At 34.7% G+C, this 21,650-nt stretch overlaps 1 protein-coding gene across 1 annotated transcript in view; it reads right to left on the minus strand.

The window, feature by feature from the left end:
- LOC104404821 (TBC1 domain family member 22A-like) overlaps positions 1-21,650 on the minus strand; it is a gene marked incomplete at both ends in the record, with an annotated part of 51,436 nt that overhangs the window by 23,621 nt on the left and 6,165 nt on the right. Inside the window, one exon of the mRNA XM_010013349.1 lies at positions 3,623-3,732. Coding sequence (XP_010011651.1) covers positions 3,623-3,732 — 110 coding nt within the window. The remainder of the gene's footprint in view (positions 1-3,622; positions 3,733-21,650) is intronic.

The following is a 21,650-nucleotide window of genomic DNA, read 5'->3' on the forward strand; positions in this document are numbered from 1 at the left end:
TGGAAAAGTTCTGCAAAACTCTTTAACTGGAGCCAAAGACATATTTGCTGCAGCTGAACCCAGGACAAATAGAAACCCCCAGATCACCAAAAAACATTAGAGAATCTGCTAAAGCAACAGATTATTTTAACAAGGTTTTTATTTCTTCTCAAGGCTAATAGCTGTAAGCATGTCAGGAAGTGACTGTCATGCTGCTCAATGCCAAGACGGTCTCTTATTCAATAATAAATATGTGCTGTTATATTAAAAATACACAGACACATTAGTAAAGAAGGGAGGGGGTAAGGTGAGGGAGTAAAGGAGAAATAATAGATACTACGTGTCACAACACTCAAACAAGAAAAGCATATTTCTTAATAATATCTTTGACAATTCTGGAGCCAAGAAAATGAGATAGTCAGGATGAGTTTCTGTTTTCTGGATACAAATACAATCATTCTTTCATTACATTCTTATGCGTTTGAAAGACACACCCCTAACAAAAATCAAACAAAACAAAAATCTATCTAGCTCATATTAATAAAGAATTTCACAACAGGACCCTAACTGTTATCAAAGTACACTCTTTAAACTTATCCAGTACTGGCAGGCCAACATGAAATGTAAGCCTATACTGATACATAAATTAACATAAATATTCTGCAGAGATTCTTAGACTGCAGTTACCATCACATCACATATTCTTCTTCTCCAAAATCCCCGTACAGTTTATTCAGACATATCAGACAAAGTACCTGTAGTCATATATGAGTCTCTTGTGACATACCTTCACAGAGAAAAGGAAATGTAATAGGGCTGCTCCCAAACCATTCATCCCCAGTCTCTACTGACATTTGAGATTGCTCCAGCCCAGGTGCAGGACCTTGCACTTGGCCTTATTGAACTTCATGACATTCACATGGGCCCACCTCAAAGTTGTCAAGATCCCTCTGGATGGCAACCCTTCAGCAAAACAATCTTTATTCTGATTTTTAACCCCTTCCTTTCAATTAGCTAATTTCTCATTGGGTTAGTTCTCCCAATCAACTCAAGCTGCAATTACATGACCATTCTATCTTGACAAGTAAAGTGGTATCAACACAGAAGGGAACCAAAACAAGAGAATGGGAGAAAAAAAACAAGATAATCCTTCCATTTCAGCAGCACTTGTCAGTTGCACTGAATTAACTGTAACATCATTAGTCACACCACTAGCATAAACTTTCAAGACTGCTTTTGATAGATGAGTGCATCCTTTTGATAGATGAATACATCCAATTCATAACCATTCCATTTATATAAGAGCTTAAATTTTCATCAATGCAGTTTAATTCCATCACAATTAATTTCAGTATTTTGTTTATCAGTACTTGACAGTTTTGTATGAAAACACAGTTTTAAGGAGAAAATACGTAATCTCTGAACTTCTTTTTCTAGAAAAAAAACAGAGGACCAGGCCTGTGGCAAAAGATGTTCCAGAAACAGCCAAAACAGTTGGAGGGCTTGCATTTCTTTACCTGGCTTTCTTCCTTTAAAGCGGATTTCAAGTTCTCACTTTTGTCTTCATAAATTTTTACACGTTTTTGGTATGTGGTCAAATATTTTAAAATGTAGTAGTTCTAAGAGACTTAAATATGAAAACCAGCATTTTTTACAGGAATCAACATGAGAAGGCGACTACGCTTTTCAAAACTGCTACACAAAACACTGAGCTACCACTTATTTGATCTTTAACCAGGAGAAATGCGCTTAAAATAGCTTAAAAGAGGTTAGACTTCTGGTTTTTTACTCAATTTTATAACAATTTTGACAAATATTAACTCTGTTACAAGCTTAAATTCACAATATGCCTTAGCCAATGAAACATTCATATTAAAACTTAAGTCATAGGTAAGAGTATGTTAAAGCACTTTTAATAATCCTAAGTACCGTAAGGAAAGAAATAACAGTCAATAAAATGCAATCAAAATAAAGAATCTGGTAATCATTAATTTTGTTTCACTGCAAAGTACAGCAGTACAGCTTCAATCCATAGGAATTTTTATGGTTATTAACATTTTATGATGATTTATTAATGACTGGAGGATACCCATTTTCCACACACATAAATACAATCTCCAGAGTCTTTGCTGCATGAAAACCACTTGGAAAAATAAAACCTCAAGTTTTCAAGCATTTGTCCAAAGCATTTCAAAACAAATGAATTTATATGCAACCTATCAAAAGAATTGAATATAGTAAGTACAGTAGAAGCATTTGTCCATCACCTCATCTTGTAAGAGAATGTTGGGAATAAACTAAAGTTTTGTTATCCCTGTAACAATTTGTACTGTCACAAAAAAAACAAACTGAAACAATTTCAGAGAAAAGATCCTCTACACTATACATGTAACTTGTTTGAAAACAGGGAATAATCAGAAAGAGAAGGTACAAACACAATAAAAAAAGGAAAGAACCAGCAGCAATCTGCTAAATATTTGTAACTGTAATTTATTTTCTAATCAGCTCACTGAAAGCAGCAAATGAACCCTGATTGCAAACATCTGCCTACCAAACGCTGCTAACAAAAAAAATAAAAATCTTTGTTGCTAATGCAAAATACAAATCATCACCTTTCAGATACTTTTGCATTTCTAGCAAAGGTCAATTTTGGTCCCATTAGAACCCAAGAATTCACAACAACTATTAACTTAGTACATATATTCTGAGATTACAAAATCAGATTATTTTTATTTCTATGGCACAGATGACAAGGGTCTGAATGATACAGATATGAAAAACAGATATCAGATAAATATTATTTGATGCCTAATGCAACACAAAGCCTATAAAATTCAATTCAGGTAATTGTTTTGTAAATTGGGAAGTTTCTACTTTACAGTGTGTCAACATTGCAGCACAAAGTGTTTTAGGATGCTAAATATTAAATGCAGATGTTTGGACTCTCACTTAATCAGTGGTAGACTGTATGGATTCCTCCCTCACATAAATGCAAGATGTTCAGCTACATATTTACTATTCCTTGTAAATCCTTCTAATCTTCATAAACTTACATGCTAATGAATGCAAACATGTACACACAAATCCACCATTCTTAGTTGTAACTTGCCATGTTGAACAGAAAATTGTGCTCCCATTTATAGCTTCTCCACATAGAAAAAATTCAAACATGTGACAAAGTAGCATCAGTAGCATGTTTTAAATGGATGTTTTAAGAACACAAACATAGTTTCAGGAACTATTGTTTAGAGATTGCTATATTAATGACTTAAAATGAAAAAAATAAGACAGTTTTTCATCACCTCAATGAGACCATTTTACTTGAAGACTTGAGCAAACATTCTCCATGCTTGGTGATGGAGATGCCCAACATGCCTCTAGAATTGGAGATTCCAACTCTGCTCTAGAACATCATACTCCAATGAAACATCCAGTCATTTTGATGAAAAGAAGTTGCACAATTTTTTCCTTCCTTTTCCTTTCTTAATACTATGCCAAACTTGCAGCAGATTTCTCAACTGTGAAAATCTACTTCTCCCCTGTTTTTCATAGATGTGCTCTTTCTCAACAGCCTTAAAGTAGTTCAAAGCCATGACATTAATCAGTTAACTCTACTATTTACAGACAGGAAAAATCAATTTACCTGAATGCCATCAAGCAACTTGCTCATGCACCAGTAACTGTCAGCTTCTATGTTCTGCAGCACTTCTTCAGGCAGACTGGAAACATCAAAATTTTCCACTTCTTCTTCTTCTGTTTCAAGAAAAGAGAAAGAAAGACAAGTCAATGAAGTGCACAGAATAAATAAAGCAAGAATGAGGAAAATAATTGAAAACAAAGACAACCACCACTTATCTTCTAGTCAAAAACTTCAACGCACATTTACTTTAACAGGGACTAAATGTATCATTTATTGCTCAACTGTGTCACCTAATGGCTTTAAATGTTAATGAATACTTAATTTCTTGCAGACTGTGAAAATCTCAAATCACGCCTGGTTAACCAGAATTAATATATAAAAATTTACTTCATTTTAAACATTTCACACCTGAAGGAGGATCATCAGAAGCACTTTGAGAGCCCTCAAGCTATGTATGAGCAATCTCTGCAGAACATGGCTATGTTTGCATCACGTACAGCAAAATATGTTGCCAGTCTTGGCAGAAGAACAAGGCCTGAAAAATGCTTTTTAGAAAACCAGTGAAATTTATTTAGAAACCTGACTACAGCTTTTTAAGGAGCATTTGTTTTTCAGGCAAGCATTTGGAATCAGAAAGAAATCAGACAAAAGGAAACATGGTTTCTGTCCGTCACCCCCCAAAAAACATGATTCTCAATACTGGAAAAGCACAGAATCCCAATGTCGCCTATTTAATTCATCACACAAGTATGTTAAAAGAAATTCACATTTCGCTATGAACTGAAATTTACCATGTAAGCCACACTGTCTTATTTTTAAACCATGGCATCTGAATTAATACCTCTTGAACGCTGAATGTGCTGCCATGACAGCTAACTCCCAAAGCTCTCCAAGAAGAGAGTTTAACACAAGTTGGGAATGCTCCAAGTAAATGTTGTAGCTTCCCTCTTGCAGCAGCAGTTCACAGAGTCTTACTGTACCAAGATAAAAACCAAAGAAGTGTCTTTCTTGGCCCTGTTTTTTTCTCAAGGAGGGGAAGGTGCAGAAGAGAGAGGTGTTTGATTCAACTTAAACAAACCAAAGGCGGCATTTCCTCCATTACACAACTGCAGTAAACAGTAACAGAAACCCAGGATATGTAATGTCTTAAAAGTCCTCTAATCATCTGTCTCACAGCTTTGCAGTATGTCATTACAGAAGCCTAAGTACACCTTTAGATTGTCATGTTTGATTATGCTACCTTAAAGCAGTTATTTGTCAAATGGTAATAATCATGAGAATTATACGTTAGAAAATAATTTTAACATACCAGTAATTTTACCACTACTAGTAGACACTGGTAGCAAGGTGTTTCCAAAGCATTCTTGTTTGAACGGGTGTCTATATGTGGGTGTGCATCTTCTAAGGGATCATTAGTTTTGCATTTTAAAGTATTAGCAGCTGTAGGACAAGGAGATAAGGTTGTGCTAATAAAACACTGGTTAAGATATTGGGAAATCTAGAGAGTAAAACATGGGATTGCAGCAGAGACTTCATAAAATAAAAGCACGCAATGCTCTCAGAGGGGGCAGGACTGTAATCAATGCACCAGAAGTCACTTACTGGCTAAGAAATGCCACCTGTGCCTTGGAGTACAATTTTAAAAACTGGTTTCTAAAATAAAATCACCAAACAAGTATCCAACATATTTTAAATACCCTATATAATAAAGTCAGCTATAACACTGCCTTGCAAAACAATGAAGAAAGAGTAAGTAGCAGACTGCAACAACAAACTTTTTTAATAGTTGATCCTTCTGTGAGCAGGAAGAAGCTCTATACCCAATGTCAGCAGCACATTCCTCCCAGCAAAAAGGAGGAGAATCCCCAGAAGTCAGTATCCTCCCCCAGCAATAGGCAGCAAATTCTCACAATGCTCTGTGGAAAATGGCAACATGGGCAGGAACTGGGTGTTAACACTCCCCTCCAACATCTTTCTGTTAAGCTCCCTTCATTTTGTCTATTAGACTCTACTCATGAAAGACAGCTTCTAGCACAAACTTGGTTTCCTTTCACTTTGTAAATCCAACCCCTTTAGAAAAATCATGTTAAGAGAAAAGCCTAGCATCATATAAAAGATGAAAGTTTTTTCACGGTAAAGATGCTTGAATTCAGTGGAGATGATAAGAGAAGACTGAAGGCAAACAGACCAACCCAAGAAAAAACTCAAAACATCTAGCAATGAAAAAACTTAACTCACATTAGACAAGTAGGCAAGGTAATGTACATTTGGCAAAACCGATCCAAATTGAAATGTCAGTTCCACAGCTCAAAAAGAAGACAACAGAAAGCTCCCTCAAAGTCCAGAAAAAACAGTAAATTACTATGAATGTTAACATGTCCTTTACTAAGTCCACTAACAGACAAGCTACTAAGTGTACTCACAAGGCTTACTCACAGAGACTGAAAATTATCGGACTTAACATAGACAAAAAAAAAGGCAATTTAAGATTGCAAGTTTCATATGAACCTGTGAAAAAATCAATAGTATGCATCTACCTACCTATCTCCAGTCCAATGTGCCCTGAGATTTTAAGATAAACAAGAAAACCCCACCATTTTCAGCCAAGAAGCCCTTTTTAACAGTTCAGAAGTTAAAATTTAGAACAAATATTCCCATTAGTTTATAAGGGAAAGACTATTCCAGAGAGAAAAGAAGATGAATTATATAACCTTTACAGCAGGAACTTTTTTTTTTTTGGCATATCCTATTTATGTTAATTCATAAATGTCTTACAGTTATACAGTTTATGGTTACCATATATTCACAAACCAGAATCCCAGTAGAAAAAAGTCTAGCTAATATTTTTAATTTTCATTTTAATATTTTAAACAGGTAAAAAAAATAAGAAACCCATTCTCTCTAAGCCTCACAATGTTTACAGAAAAAAACAAATCATGAGCCAGACTTATTCATATTTATATAAAACAAAAACATATATTGAACTTTATTCAGCTTGAAAGAAGCAGTCTTCAGGCCCTGGTTCAGAAAACATTTGCTGAAAGAATAAGATTATGACTACTTAGATAGTGTTCCTTTGCAAATTTCCTGCCTTTGAGCAACTTCGCTTTTCATGATACTGTTATCACTTTTCTGAACAACAAGGAAGTTACAAATCGTAGCACAACACAATAGCTCTTCTATGGGTGGGCATGAAAAGATAACAAATGAGACTTTTTATCTTCTCTTTCTCATCTTTCTTCTCTCTTTTTTGTCCTTCTCTTTCAAAATCTACCATGTCACACTATATGCTCATACCAGGATTTAAACCAACAAAAAAGCTGAAGACACACCTAACCATCGAAGGTGGGTGTCTTCACCTCCCTCCACAGCCAATGCAGAAAACCAAGTAGTGATGGAGTATTAGCTATCTTCTTGTAAAGCAGAAACCTAAAATAAAGCAGATGAATCACATATGAAGATGACCCTGGTTTTATCAATATTAGCTATAACTTGAACTAAAAAGGACTGGCTTAGAATGCAGACCTCTAAACTTTGGAAGTTTATAAGGACCCATCAAAAGTATTCCCATTCTGTGACTGAACTACCTACAAAAAGCAAAAATGAAAGGCTGCGAGAAAACAACAGCAGTTTGAGAACCAAGGCTGAAGCAGCTTGGACAACAAAGACACCCCAGCATTCATATTTTGGAAAAAAATAGATTCTAATTGTTTTAGTAAAGGAGGACTTGCAAACTGGAAAGACAATTCTTTTATTACCAGACACCCCCCTCCAAAAATACACTTTTTAAGAAACAATTTCTAATGATTCAAACTACTTTTCATCATGGGTATGTTCACCAAACACAAAAGGTGTCAGGACAGGCCCTTGTGAAAAGAACATAGGTCTGACATAAATTCACCATTCTAAGTAGAATTCTCATTATTCCACAGGAAAAGAAAAATAGATTAGAGACAGAAAAGCAACTATTATCAACTTCTTTCTGCTATAGTTTAGGTGATTCTATAAACCAAAATACACAAATAGCATTTAAGAACCATTCAATTCTTTCACCAAAAGAATCCATACACCCTAAACACAATGTCCCAGACTCACAAGCTCAGCCATTACAGATATAAAAATAGCACTTCTAGGAAGCACTCATCCAGTTTTCTTGTTCTGCCTCTCCCTTTGGAAGAAGCATTCAAGAACAGTATACTTTTATGTGGCTTATAGTGACTTATCTCTAGCATTTTCATAAACCTCTTAAACATACAACAGATATTCAGGATTTTTTATATGTTCTTTAAATATACAGGTTACTTCACGTCCAATTTTCATTCCCATTGTGCTTCTCATGCATCATTAAGTCATCTCTACTAACGTCAGATAATAAACCTTTGAAATACAAAAAAAAACAAATCTAATTAAATGCATAAGACATTCAATTGTATTTCAGTAATATGCTAGTAGTATTTGTCCTATGTAAAACAACTGTCTCAAACTTTAGCTCAAAACTCTGCAACTAAGTATTTCAAAGAGTAAGTCAAATTACTTAAGAGAAGTATTAAAATACATTTTTCATTAGATCAGCTATGTAGTATGTTTTTGTATATATTATATTACCTGGTATTTTTTTATTTAAATGAGGTGTATGCTGAACAAGGAACTACACTTTGGAAGCAATCCAGACACTAAATCTATTGAAGAAGGCACAACACTGCAAAAGCCACCAACCAAGCGGTCAGTGACATGCAATGGTTTCTGCTGCATCAATTCACCTTAACTTCCTGCAGTGTTTTTGAGGAAGTTCACTTCTAACTCTAACTCCTAACTCCTAAGATGTGAATGACCCGTTTCAGGGAGAACTGAAATAAAAAAGGCCATCCATTTTCATTACAAGCTCCAATTAAGGAACACTTGATTGGTAGAATAATACACAAAATAACAGTTTACACATTTAATGTTTATTCATTTATTTGCATAGGCCCATAGTGCAAAGTGATGCTTCTTATTTCAATTTAAGACATGTGCTGGAAAACAGAACTGCAAATTCTTGTTTTAGATAAATTTAAAATTATTTTCAATAAGTGAAATCTGAGAGGAGTAATATAAAGCTTAAATAACAAGAATATGGAGGAAATAGCTGGTCAATGTGTACACGAATGGATATCTGGGGAGAAAAAGATCACTGCCTAAAATTTCATGATTACAAGTCTCACAGCAACATTTCTCATTTTCTTCAGTTTCCTGCAGAGATCTTTATCGTGTTATCTATGTCATTGTAGAAGATAGAAAATAGTTGCCTGGAGGAAAACTGCTGTAGCATGGAGTCAATGACATGCTGATCTGAATATGTGCGTTGCTGTAAGCATGTTATTAGATGTTCTTTCTCATTCCTAGTTTATGCTTCCAGAACTTCCCACAGTGCAAAAAGAAAGAGTAAGTTTTTCTAAACAGCTTTAACTGGATCCACTCCCAAAGGCAGAGACATAAGGATGACATGAAAAATAAAATAAAGTATTACTTACAACTACTTACAAATTTATTTTTCTAATAACAGCAGAAAATAAACATGCTAAACATAATACTGCCTTGCCTCCATTGAAAATAGATTTTAATATAAGATTAAGCCTAGCTGATGGTTTTGGTTCATATCTCATCTGTGTCTTTAAGATGTATTTGATTTCTTCTTAAAAAAAATAATAATAATAAGGCTTGAATTTCACCGTTTCAGCACAGATCATGGGTAAAGCATCTGCCATTACAGACAGATCGAGTCATACAACATACATTTTTGCATTACAGAACTGGAAAATTGTAATTTCAGAGAGGATTTTATCTAACAAAAAATCATGCCCTGAAATAACACTAAAATACTGAAAACTTATATGATTTAAATGGGTTAATGATCTTGCTACAGTAACTAGCCACCCTCTCAATGCATCTGAATAGCCATCTGTGTCCAACCATGTTCAAATGCAACAAACAAAAAGGCAATCTGCATTCAGAATTTCTCTAAACCCGTTTCACCAATACTCAGTCTTCACAAAATGGGAAAGAAATTAATGTAATGTGACAGTTTTACTACTTCATTACACGAAGCAAGCTCACACAAAAAATGTCTCTATTAAATAAAGCATACATTCTTTAAAGGGAAACTATTTTTTTTAGTGAAACAGGCATTTAATTGGCTTATTAATGCTTTAATTTTAGCTTTTTATCTCGAAATGGTGTCTCAGCACTCAGAATAAAGCAAAACTCAGATGAATGCACTAGAGTGGAGGCAGGAGATGAGATGAATGGCGATATGAGAAAGATCCAGTGCACCTGCAGCCCAGAAAGCCAACTGTGTCCTGGACTGCATCAAAAGGAACATGGCCAGCCGGTCGAGGGCGAGAATTCTCCCCCTCTTCTCCACTTTCATGAAACCCTACCTGGAGTATCACATCCAGCTCTGGGGCCCCCAACACAAGTGGGCTGTGGACCTGCCTGAGCGGGTCCAGAGAAGGGACAAAAGGTGATGGAAGGTGTCGAGCACCTCTCCTATGAAGACAGGCTGAGAGAGTTGTGCTCGTTCAGCCTGAAGAAGAGGAGACTCTGGGGAGACCTTATAACAGTCTTCTAATACCTAAAGGGGGCCTACAAAAAATCTGGAGAGGAACTTCTTCAGAGGAATGTAGTGACAGGACAAGGGTTACAGCTTTAAACTGAAAAAGGGGAGATTTAGATTAGGAAACAATTCTTTACTATGAGGGTGGTGGGACACTGGAACAGGTTACCCAAAGAAGTTGTGGCTAACCCATCCCTGAAAAGGTTCAAGACCCGGTGGCTCCTGGCAGTGTTCAAGGCTGGGCTTTATGGGGCTTTGAGCAACCTGATTTGGTGGAAGGTGTCCCTGCCCATGGCAGGGGGATTGGAACTAGGTGATCTTTAAGGTCCCTTCCAACTCAAACCATTCTGAGATTCTGTGAAGCCCAAAACAGACTGTAAGATCATCAACAAATTATGAATATTCTTTACATGCACTCAATATACAAAATAATACATAGAAACATTAGAAAGACAAATTCTCTGAATATGTTAAAATTCTTTTTTTTCTGTAGCGCTAATTTGTGTAAATGTATTTCTCATCTAATGTATAAAAGTATTACCATAGACTTCAAGTCCAAATTATATAGCTCTTGCAGAGGCGCAAGGAAATCATTCTGACTGTACATGCACAAGCACCAGTGTGTATGAAATCTGCTTTGCTGTAATCTTCTTTAGACATTTTATTTTCAGATAGATCTAACCTGAAAGTTACCAGCAAAATATACAAACTACAAAACTATATGCATATATATACGCAAAACTATGCTGCATGCAGAGATGCACAGTAACATCTTAAATATTCCACTTCAAACTCAGTTTTCAAAAAGCCTTCTGAAACAGCTATTCAGTCAGTGCTGCATTAGTGCAATGTTTTCCTAAGGAGATCAGGACATAATAGAGCATTTAAATGTAAATTTTTTTCAGTAACAATTACCTAATTAAATATGTACATAACCACATCATAATCTCTCATTGAAAACAATCCTAATTACCTTTTTATCTGATAAAAATAGCTTTTGAGCTATTAAGGATTAATCACCAAAGTAAAAAGTTCCCTTTCTTTGTGATACTGTGGTCACAAAGGTAAAATTAAAATGAAAAAAAAAAAGAAAAAATATAAAATTAACTTAACCATCTCATCAGTCCAGGCTTAGGTAAACATAACCTTAATACACTTTAAATATTCCCCTCTTACAACTCATGTTCTCCCACAGGCAATGTATTGTTGACTTGTCTGGTTTAACACTGTTAATAATCTTACTGTAGTTTTCAATTGATCTGCCACAATTTCCTTAAGATGCAATAGGAAGCAAGATAAATATCCTTTATACATCAGTATAAGAACGTTGTTTTAAACATTAATCATTTTACTTTATCAATATTAATTCTCTAAATAATTTTACTGAACGCGGGAAATGTTATAAAATCCTCTGACCTGGAAAACAAGGTCAGTCACCACCTCAAAAAACACTGTAAGCTTGATTACTTTGATCTAATTTTTAGGTTCATCAAAATTAATGTATGATCCTGAAAGCACTCTCAATTTATTCTATCACAAAGGAGTAAATACTTCATACACTTACTCTCTAATTCCAGATTTTCCATAACAGTAAGCTTTCATTGAGAGTCTTTCTTTAGTGGGCCTACATGCTTACAAGTGAGATTTTTCTACTCAGGCTTTTTCTAGGCCAGATTTTAATGGTAATTTTTTTCTCCCCACACTAAGTAGTCCAGAACTTGCCCTTAATTCCTACTGTACATACCACACAGAAATAGACCTGATTTTAAAAATGATAAATTTATTTGGAAAATAGGGAAAATCTCAGCTCATGCTGCATGTTAAAAAATTCCCCATAGGCTGCAGACCCAGACTACTGCTCAACAATTCAGATATAAGAAAGATTAAAAATATATTAACTACTTCAGCAACTCTACCACCAAAACAGGATATAAAAGAGAACTAAATAAACCAGGTGGCACCAACAGATCTTTGATGCACAGAACTCGCATAATGCCAAATATAAGACTGGCAGATGAGATATCTGCCTGGTAAAAGCAGCTTACATTTAGAAGGAAAGGTATAAGCCACATCCTTGGGCATGACATTATTGTGAAACAGAAGCCTTCAAAGCTTGTAAGATGACAGCTCTTCTTAAAAATGTATTTTAGCAATAATGAAAAACACAATGTTCAGCACAAATGCTTCTTAGAGAAATCGCTTCAATAGATATGCTGCTGTCAACCAAAACGGGTTGCCAGGGAGAAGTGGTGCATGTGATACCAAATTACGGGAATAGTAATTAGCATCCAGTATGCATGATGAGCACAGGATGCTGATGAGCATTTTCTTAGAATGCCTGATAAGGGAGTTTCCTGAGAAATCCAAAAGGTGTTTGGAGAATAGGAAATGAAACATTAAAGGTTGAACATGTCTCCCAAATCATATCTTTTAATTACCTAGTTTTTGCTTATCATTTAGCTTTTTCAAAGCATCAAGCCTACGTATGCGCATACGCACAAACACAGAGAGCACAGAACTGCAAGAATGGGTAAGAGTAAACCATAGCATGGTCAAACAAGTCTAAAGGAAGCATCAGGAACACAGGCCTTAGCTGTGTTACACTGTGGGATTAACTACAGAGCTATTTTAGAGACAATCACTGTAGTACTGTATTTTTTAAAATGGAAGAACCTTCAAAAAGAATCCGTAAGTTAATGTAGACTTAACGGACGGGGGGCAAAATCAACGGCATTAAATGCAAAATGTATTTAAAAGATTAAGAAAACAGTCTATGCATCTACATATGCAAGGGTGAATGTGAAGTATTGAAAACTGATACTTCTTACATGAAAGTATTATTAAAAAAAAAAAAACAAAACAAAAATTGTCTTGCACGTAATTACTTAATATTAAAAGGTAAGCAAACAGAACTCATTTGAACAATCCCATACACAGAAGTATCCTTAATAAATTACCTGGATAACTTCACCAGGCTGAATGTTCAACTTGGGTAAATTTAGAAATAATTAAGACTATCTAAGAAATGGTACTTAAATATAAAAACTTTTTAAAATGTGTAAGTTTAATTTTTTCAGTGATAAAAGCCTGAAAAATTTGCAACTGTCAAGTAAGCTCAGCAACCATTTACACATGACGATAAGTCTATATAAGGATAAATATACCCAGTCATGAAAATTAAGTTGTTATTGTCATTGAACTGAACAACTAGCTAAATTATCAAAGAAAAATAGGCAGCAGGGGAAATAACTGTTCTTCAGTGACATCAAATGCACAACTCTCTGATAGCAGCAGTTTGCTGCAAATCCAATCTGTGCAATATTGGTCAAATTTCTTAATCAAAGTGACAATGAATAAGAAAGACATCCACCTTACGGAGTTCTTGCCTTATTTACAACAGAATGTAAGTACCATCCACTACTTGCACTTTATAGCACAAATTGTATATACTGCATTAAAAGAAGCATATTTGTGGAGAATGAATTCTTGGCTGCACAGGCAACCCTACGTGTTATATTATTTCTCAAGTGCATTCCTTAACTATCTTAATCTGCTGTGATTTACAATTTCCCAATGAAACTGCTACATGCACATCTGTGGCAAAAAAGCCACAAGGCTGCTTTATTCATGAGATTCAATCACATTTTTACATGCTGTATAGGTACTTATCATTAAGATCAAGAAATAATCATACCACATGGTACAACCTATAGAAAAAAAGAAAACTGCTCCATCTACTCAAAAATAAGAGTACAGTTTCTTTATTTTCCTTCCCCTATGTTACTGTAAGAAAGACAGTGTCTTTAAATTACAGTTGCACTGTAATAAAGTGATTTTTTTTACCTCCTGATTAACTGAAGATGGAACAAGCAAATCAGTTCAGAAATGTTTTTGATGAGAATACAATTCTTAAGTCAGTATTTCTTTATAAATATTGGCTTTTATCAAAACTAATTGCTATAAAATCATTCAATATTTTCTGTTTCTATGAAACAAGGTAATAAAAACATAGAGAAGAAAAACTGTTTTGCAAAAAAAAAAAACCAAACATTCTTCTTTTCCTTTAATGTTTTTTGTGCTTAAGTACTCAAATTTTTCACTTTTGCTTTACAATTTCAGATTTTCCAAATTAAAAACAAGCAAAAAATCCCCATGGTGATCAAAAAGCCCAATTACTTTATGATTAATATGATTTTAAAAGGTTTGCATTTAAACTACGTTTAAACTACAAGCAAAGCCCATTCAAATTAAAATGTTTCAGCATGCAAACTTCTGACAACTGTATTTGAACTGGTTTGAAATCTATAAAACATAATTAACTAACCATATGTCTCACTGAAAACAAAAGCAGTTTACAATTACGTTTAAAGCACTGATCCACCTTCTTTGAAAACCTCTTCGATCTTGTGATCCTACTGATCCATGAAACAGTATTTGAATGCTATATTCCTGACATTTGTACAGCATGTTATCATTGCCTAACTAATTCTTTCTCTTTTAGCTTTTCTTCCTGTGAATTACTTCAGAACAAACATACAAAGTTGTGATATTTGGATGCCAAGAGCCACTGAAGACATTTCCCAGTCTGCTGGAAAGCATGCTTGAGAAGATTTAAATCTGGAAATATAACCACCTCTGTGCTGCTTCACTACGAAAAGATGATCATTAATTATAACTATAGGGAGACCATAGGGAGAGTAAACGGATGCACCAGCCAGAACTAAAATGCTGCTCCCTTTGGAATACATGTCTCTCCCATAGTTACATTAATTGTAATTAACTTTCTCCTTCACAATTCTTTCATTTTTACACCTGCAGAAATCTTCTGGTTTCTATTCATTTTACTGCTTCTACCATTATTCAAGATCTTGTTTTCCATCTATTCCCACAACCCAACATTTCCAGTTTGCAGTTTCAAATAAAATAGTTTCCACTAACCTCTTGTGACTTCCTCACAGTACAAGTCTATTAGTTTCTTAATTTCTTTCAAAATGAGACAATGCAAACCACAAAAGATATTTCAAACTCAACAGAAATGCATTATTTTTATGGCAACATTCATATTATCAAATTCATTTAATTTTTTAAATTCTGTAAGTGTGCACTAAGCATCATGAAACAGCACATCTTCTTTAGATGGACGCAGATAGAAAAAAATGCAGAAATACACACAGGGATGCAAAACAAACTTTAAAAATAGATAATTGAAATCCACATCAGTAATCAGATTTATACATTTAAACACATCATCCTACGCACTCCACCAGGACTTTTGTTAGTGGAATTTTTCTTTTATACACAGGGAATATAAAGCCTTTCTCTTCAAGTAATCTTTAGCACACCCCGCAGGGATAAAAAAAAGAAACCACCAAACAGAAGAGCTAGAAGTATGTACTTGGTTAATACGGACTTTCATTTGACAGACAGATCTGAGTTAGCTGAAAACCTCAAATACTTAAAAGACATACCTATTCTGATTACTAATGACAGAAGTTTTGAGTTTGTTTTTTCTTATGAAAATGTAAAATAATATTTAATATAGAGTATAGTAACGATACCAGGCAAGAATAAAATCCATTTTAAGCCCTAAACTACCCGAGGCACTTGAACTAGAAGACAAGCAAGACTGTGGATCTCCATCTGAAGAACAGTATAGAATCACAGAATGGTTTGGGTTGGAAGGGACCTTAAAGATCATGTAGTTTCAACCCCCCTGCCACAGGCAGGGACACCTCCCACTAGACCAGGTTGTTCAGACCCGCACCCAACTGGGCCTTAAACACTTCCAGGGATGGGGCATCCATTCTCTGTTCCAGTGTCTCACTACCTTCACAGTAACCATTGCTTTAAAAGAACAAATAAAACAAATCAAAAATCACATAGCCAATGCAACAATTGTTATGACCTCACACGCTTTCTTGAAGGGAATTAAGTGCCTGGTAGTAGTAAAACGATGTGGAACAAATCTTCAGGATGAATAGAGACAGTAGAGACAACCTGTAGTATAAGAAGCAATTCTGCTCACCAGTCAGCAGAAACAGAAGACAAACTAGTATAATTATGATACCTTAGCATTTTTACAACTCGTGCATTTAATCACAATATAAAACTAAATTAATGGCACTTAAAGGTCTTGAAGACTTCCTCTAGTGAAACATAGAAGGCAGCATGTTGAGTAACTCAAACTGGATGAATATCGCAGTGAGCTGAAACCAGTTACTATCAAAAATTTTCATTTAATTCTCTATTTAACAAGAAAGCTGGTCATATACAGCAGCATCTTCAAGATAAAAACAATTCATTCAAATAGCGGTACCTGGAAGTAGTTACTACCAGTCATCAGAAATTGTTAAGTCTGATAAATCCTCTGTCCAACACCCAGTTTAATCTTTGAGATAGTACGTTTGCTTCTTCAATAGCTGCTCTTAACAGCTTTTCTCTGCTGCCAATCTTTCTTAATCCCTTCAGACATTTTTCTAAAGCTTGTCAGCCAAACATAGATCAAAAATACAGCAACTGCTGCTTGCTATACTTTCAATGAAAATACTGCAGTATGATAATTACATATATCACTGCTATGAAATACTTATTTAGGACAGGTTAAAGTGACAGCTCTGGGACTCAGCACACTGACTTAGTATGCAGATGCCACTCGGAAAATGGAAGAGCATTTCCTAATATGACAAGTTTGAATGACTTGGATATTTTCTTCTGAAGCACATAAAAGTCCTTTCCTTTTACTCAAAGGCCCATAAAAATAATGCTGACAAAAAAAAAGAAAAAGGAGGGGGGAGAGGAAGTTTGGGGGGTTTTCTTCTTTTTTTTTTAAACACATTTTTCCCCTCTCTTCTCCCACAGAAAAAGTTACTTTTTAATATAGCACGGTTTTCCTGTGAAAGTATATTCATAAGAAATGACATAACCACCACTTTGCATTTTGTCTTTTATATTTCTCTTATTACCATCTTTAATTTGACTCAAAACAACAAAAGTTAGGAAGAGCTTTTAAAATAGGGGAAATCATCTTTCATTTTACACTACTTTGTTCATATAAATTGTATTAAACTGAGTAAGATAAACATACCAGGGAGATTACACTGAAGAACTCTTCTTAGACAAACATATCATTCCAGTTTGGTTTAGGACATTATGCAATTACTATAAGCACAATGAACAAAGAAAATACTTTCCCAAGTAAAAAGAAAAACAACTTAAATATGTACTTCTCTTATTTTCAAATAGAAGCTCTTGAGAAAAAAACTTGAGCTGAACTGTCATCTTGAATTGTATTTTGATAATTGCCCACAGAAGTATGTTGAATATAGAACACTTCAGAACTACAGAATTCAGAGACCATTATCTGAAAATTGGTTTAATAATCAAAAAATACCACTAATATCTAGACTGTAAATAGTAATGTTATAAAGCAATTCAACATTCCTATTAATATTCAGCAAAGTCTACTTGACTCTTTAAAAATGACAAACTGTTTCAAATTAGACACAAATAGTGACAGTTAGAGAAGCTTCATAAACCTCTAGTAGATGAATACAACTGTGACAGCTGTTCTTTCTCTCGTCATTCAAACTTGAATTTAGATTGATAACTGGAGTATAAAAGAATAAATGAAACAGAGAATTTAATAATAAAACTGAAGTATCATTACTTTATTTTTCAACGTGTTTTGGTTCTTTTTCTTCTGTTTATTTTATGATGCAAAACACAGTGTTCTGGTTTCATGAGTTTAATTTGGACACCCCTGGTAACTCTATTAACATACAAAACTTCACAAAACTACATGTATTTAAAGTTTTACATCAACATGGTTTCCTGTTAACAACTCTTTTTAGTTTTCCCCTAAAGGCATCTTTCATATATACTTTACATACTGTCATTCTTTCATTCAGTATTAACATACAAAAATTTGTGCTTTACTTATCTAGATTACCATTACACCTTAACATTTCAAGGTTTAAGGGGTTTTTTTGGAGGGTGCTTGGTTTTGCTGTTTGGTTTTGGGGTTTTTTTTAAACAGAAATTTGTAAGACACAGAGCAAGAAATACCATTACTCAAAATATTAATTTTCTCTGAGAGAAATAAAAATAACAGGCAATTAAGCAGTTGGATATACTTACTAGGACAATCCTAATGTCTCTTTTTCACTTCTGACAGCAATTGTTAACCATAGCCAGAGAATCGTCACTTTAATTAGGGTTTTTCCACTTCAAACAGCTAGGAACTTTTTAAAAAGTATCCACAAAAAAGTTTTAGTTAAAATATGTTAACTTTTCCCTGACAGACAGTGAAGCCTACTTCATCAACACACCCTTATGAATTAAATAATCGGCACTTTTACTACTATGCATCTGTAAGCAAATTAAAAAAGGTATTTTAACACAGCCCACACTTGACTGAAACTTGCAATATGTGCCAGTTCATGAGAGTAAGAATTCTGATTTTGCAATTTGTGTGGTTGCCCAAATGGACTTTCAAGAACTTAAGTTTGGTTCAAGGGAAACATGAAGATGACTGGAGTTATTTTCTCCATCCCATCAGTACGATATGACTTCGAACATTTTGGTTCTAAACATCTGTGGAACTACTTAAAAAAATTAAGATTATAGAAAATATGACAGAAGTAATATTAAAAATAATTCTACATACAATAAGCAAAGAAAGGCAGCAAAGCCTAAGCTTTGCCACCTTTCAGAGGAATCTTCAGAGGTGGGGAAAAAAAATTAATGCGTCCTTGAAAACTGGTAATCACAAAACTTAGATTCACAGTGTCTGGTTATCAGAGTTACTGATAAAAATTTGTTCTGTCAGAGAAGGACTGATTCTGGAAAACAGTATTGTCCAATTATAATAAATCATGGCCATTCAAAACAGTACTAGAAAACAAAAATAGTAGAAAAGCAGGTCGCCATACCCTACATGTTTTTTGAGATGCTTGTATGAGTACTCCCTAACTTGTTAAGAAAAAAATAGGTGTAATTCACAAAGGCTTATCACGACCATGCAGTTTAATAATAACAGCTAAAGGAGTCTAAGAGCAATCTCACATTAAACAGAGATCTTGTTTCCCCCTTCTTCCCTAACATGCTCCTATCCCCACACCAGCACTGATGTTCATCTCTGATCTCCAAGATAAGAGCAGAAAGTTATTCATTTTATTACGGGGCTAGTTTCCTGTCAGTGTAACTGAACTCATCCACCATGCCAGAAAAAAGCCAATGCTGACCAACAAGAGAAGACAGGAATGCATGTTTGGGGTTTGAAAACCGAATGCAACGCTACCCATTTTGACAGTAGCAAGCCCCAGTTCAGCTGTGTAATCTAAGCACATGGCAAACAAACCCTCTTCTGTCCAACTAAACCTGATTTGGTAATACTTAAATAGGTAGCTCCACTGTTAAGTTTGAAGAGCAGTGAAATAAAGCTAGAATAAGCAGGGTACATTGATCTCTTGGAACAGCAAATGGGATCTGGAATAAGATTAATTCCACAGCACATAAGAATTTAGTTCACACAGTTCCAAGCCCTTATTGGATATCAAATACATTAATGAGTAAAATACACATAGCAATATACTATCACTCAACTACACCAAACAGTTACTAGTCGATGTGTGCTCAGCTGCTCATTATCAACACCTTCTCAAGGTTACTATACTCCGAGAAATACCAGGAGCACTAATTGTGTTGGTGCAATTAGCTAAAAATTAAATAAGCAAATCACCTCATTTTGACAAAAGTGGATTAAGAGAGAGCTTATGCAGAGAGATTGACTCATATATTTGATACCAAATGCCACCAATTTTCAGTAGATTAAGCAACTAATGAAAAACAGTAAGGAATAAACTAGTCACTAGCAAGCCATGCACAAAGTGCATACCTGGGTGAAGTTCAACTACATTCTTTAGGGCCTTTAATATTACAACTACATGAAAAAATAGTCCTTAATTGAAATAACTGTATAACTCCAAGCCAGAACAAAGTGCTCATTGAAGGATTAGTCAAACTGCAGCTAAAAAAAATATTATTCTAACAAGTTGAAAAATAAAAATAAATTTGTCTAAGTAAATAATTAAAATAAATATCCAAACACACACACACAAAAAGGATCAAAATATTATAGCTAATTTACCCCCTATTAATCTATTCTTGCTATTCCACAAATCCTACAGACATATTTGCCCTCCTTCATGCTCTATTATTCCCTAAACTTTCAAAAACTAAGCATAAGATGTCCTCTTATTACTATTCACATTTTCCTTACAGTTCTCTTTGCAGTGCCTGCAAATGTACAGCTTTATTAACCAGCCCTAGACAAAGCAGTATATTATGGCAAGCACTGCTATCTGACAAACAACTCAAACAATTCACTGCTCATTATTTTCACATGGATTCTCCTCCTTGATTAAAGTGAACGGAAGGATGTAAAATAGTATGATTTCTTTGCCCAATTAGGCCTGAAAAGCTCTATTATATATTAATAAAAGAAAATTGCTCAGATACTGTGATTTATTTTTAAGTGACACATACATAAAAAATGAACAATTTAAAAATATAATCTAGCCAAGAGTTTTTAGCGTGCTAAAGGTTTTTTTAAAGCACTAAAATGTAAGCCTATATTTTTATCTCCTTTGACGCAATGTAAGTCATCTGAGGAACTTTGTGGTTTTTCACTATAACAACTTATAAATATTTAAATGAATAAAAAACCCCGACAACCTTCTGAATTACAGAAGGATATGCATGCATTTTAGAAGTGATTGCAAATTCTCAGAATACACAACTTCTTCATAAAGATCAATTATATCAGGACTATAAACTTAAAAATTGCAGCAACTTAAAAATGGGGCAATTAGTACTTTCTGCACAAAAAGAATGGTTGACTTCCAAGTGAGGATCTGATAGGTGCCAGAAGATATAAGGAGGAAATAAGACCTATTAAAGGGTCTCAGGAAGCTGCTAAATACAACAGTACAAGCCAAATCATAAGAAACAGGATCAAACACAATTTAGGTCCATGAGTCTATTTAATAATGAGTTAGGAAACCCCCTATCAGGCCTGTCCTTCGGCACCTATCATTTCTAGCTGCTTTCCCACTGCAGTCACAACCAGTGCTGCCACACAGCACAGGAGACTGGTACCGAAGAACCAAGTCCTAAGCACTGTGGACCAGCACTAAATGGGTCTATTAATTACTTCTGGACCTTCTTCACCTTTTCCATTTGCCAAAGCACCACATATTTGCACCACAAAATATTTTCACCAGACAATAGATGGGTGCATCAACAGTGTAGAGTAGGGGAACGTATTCCTAGAAAGTGAAAAAGCCAGCTAAGGTAATGCTCAACAATTTCCATGTTGTGTTTCTATATACGTATGTGTGCATATACTAGATGTTTCATAGTATATGAAAGGAAAGAGGG

The sequence above is a fragment of the Nestor notabilis genome, unplaced genomic scaffold, assembly GCF_000696875.1.
Source record: "Nestor notabilis isolate BGI_N333 unplaced genomic scaffold, ASM69687v1 scaffold9634, whole genome shotgun sequence".
Classification (NCBI taxonomy): domain Eukaryota; kingdom Metazoa; phylum Chordata; class Aves; order Psittaciformes; family Psittacidae; genus Nestor; species Nestor notabilis.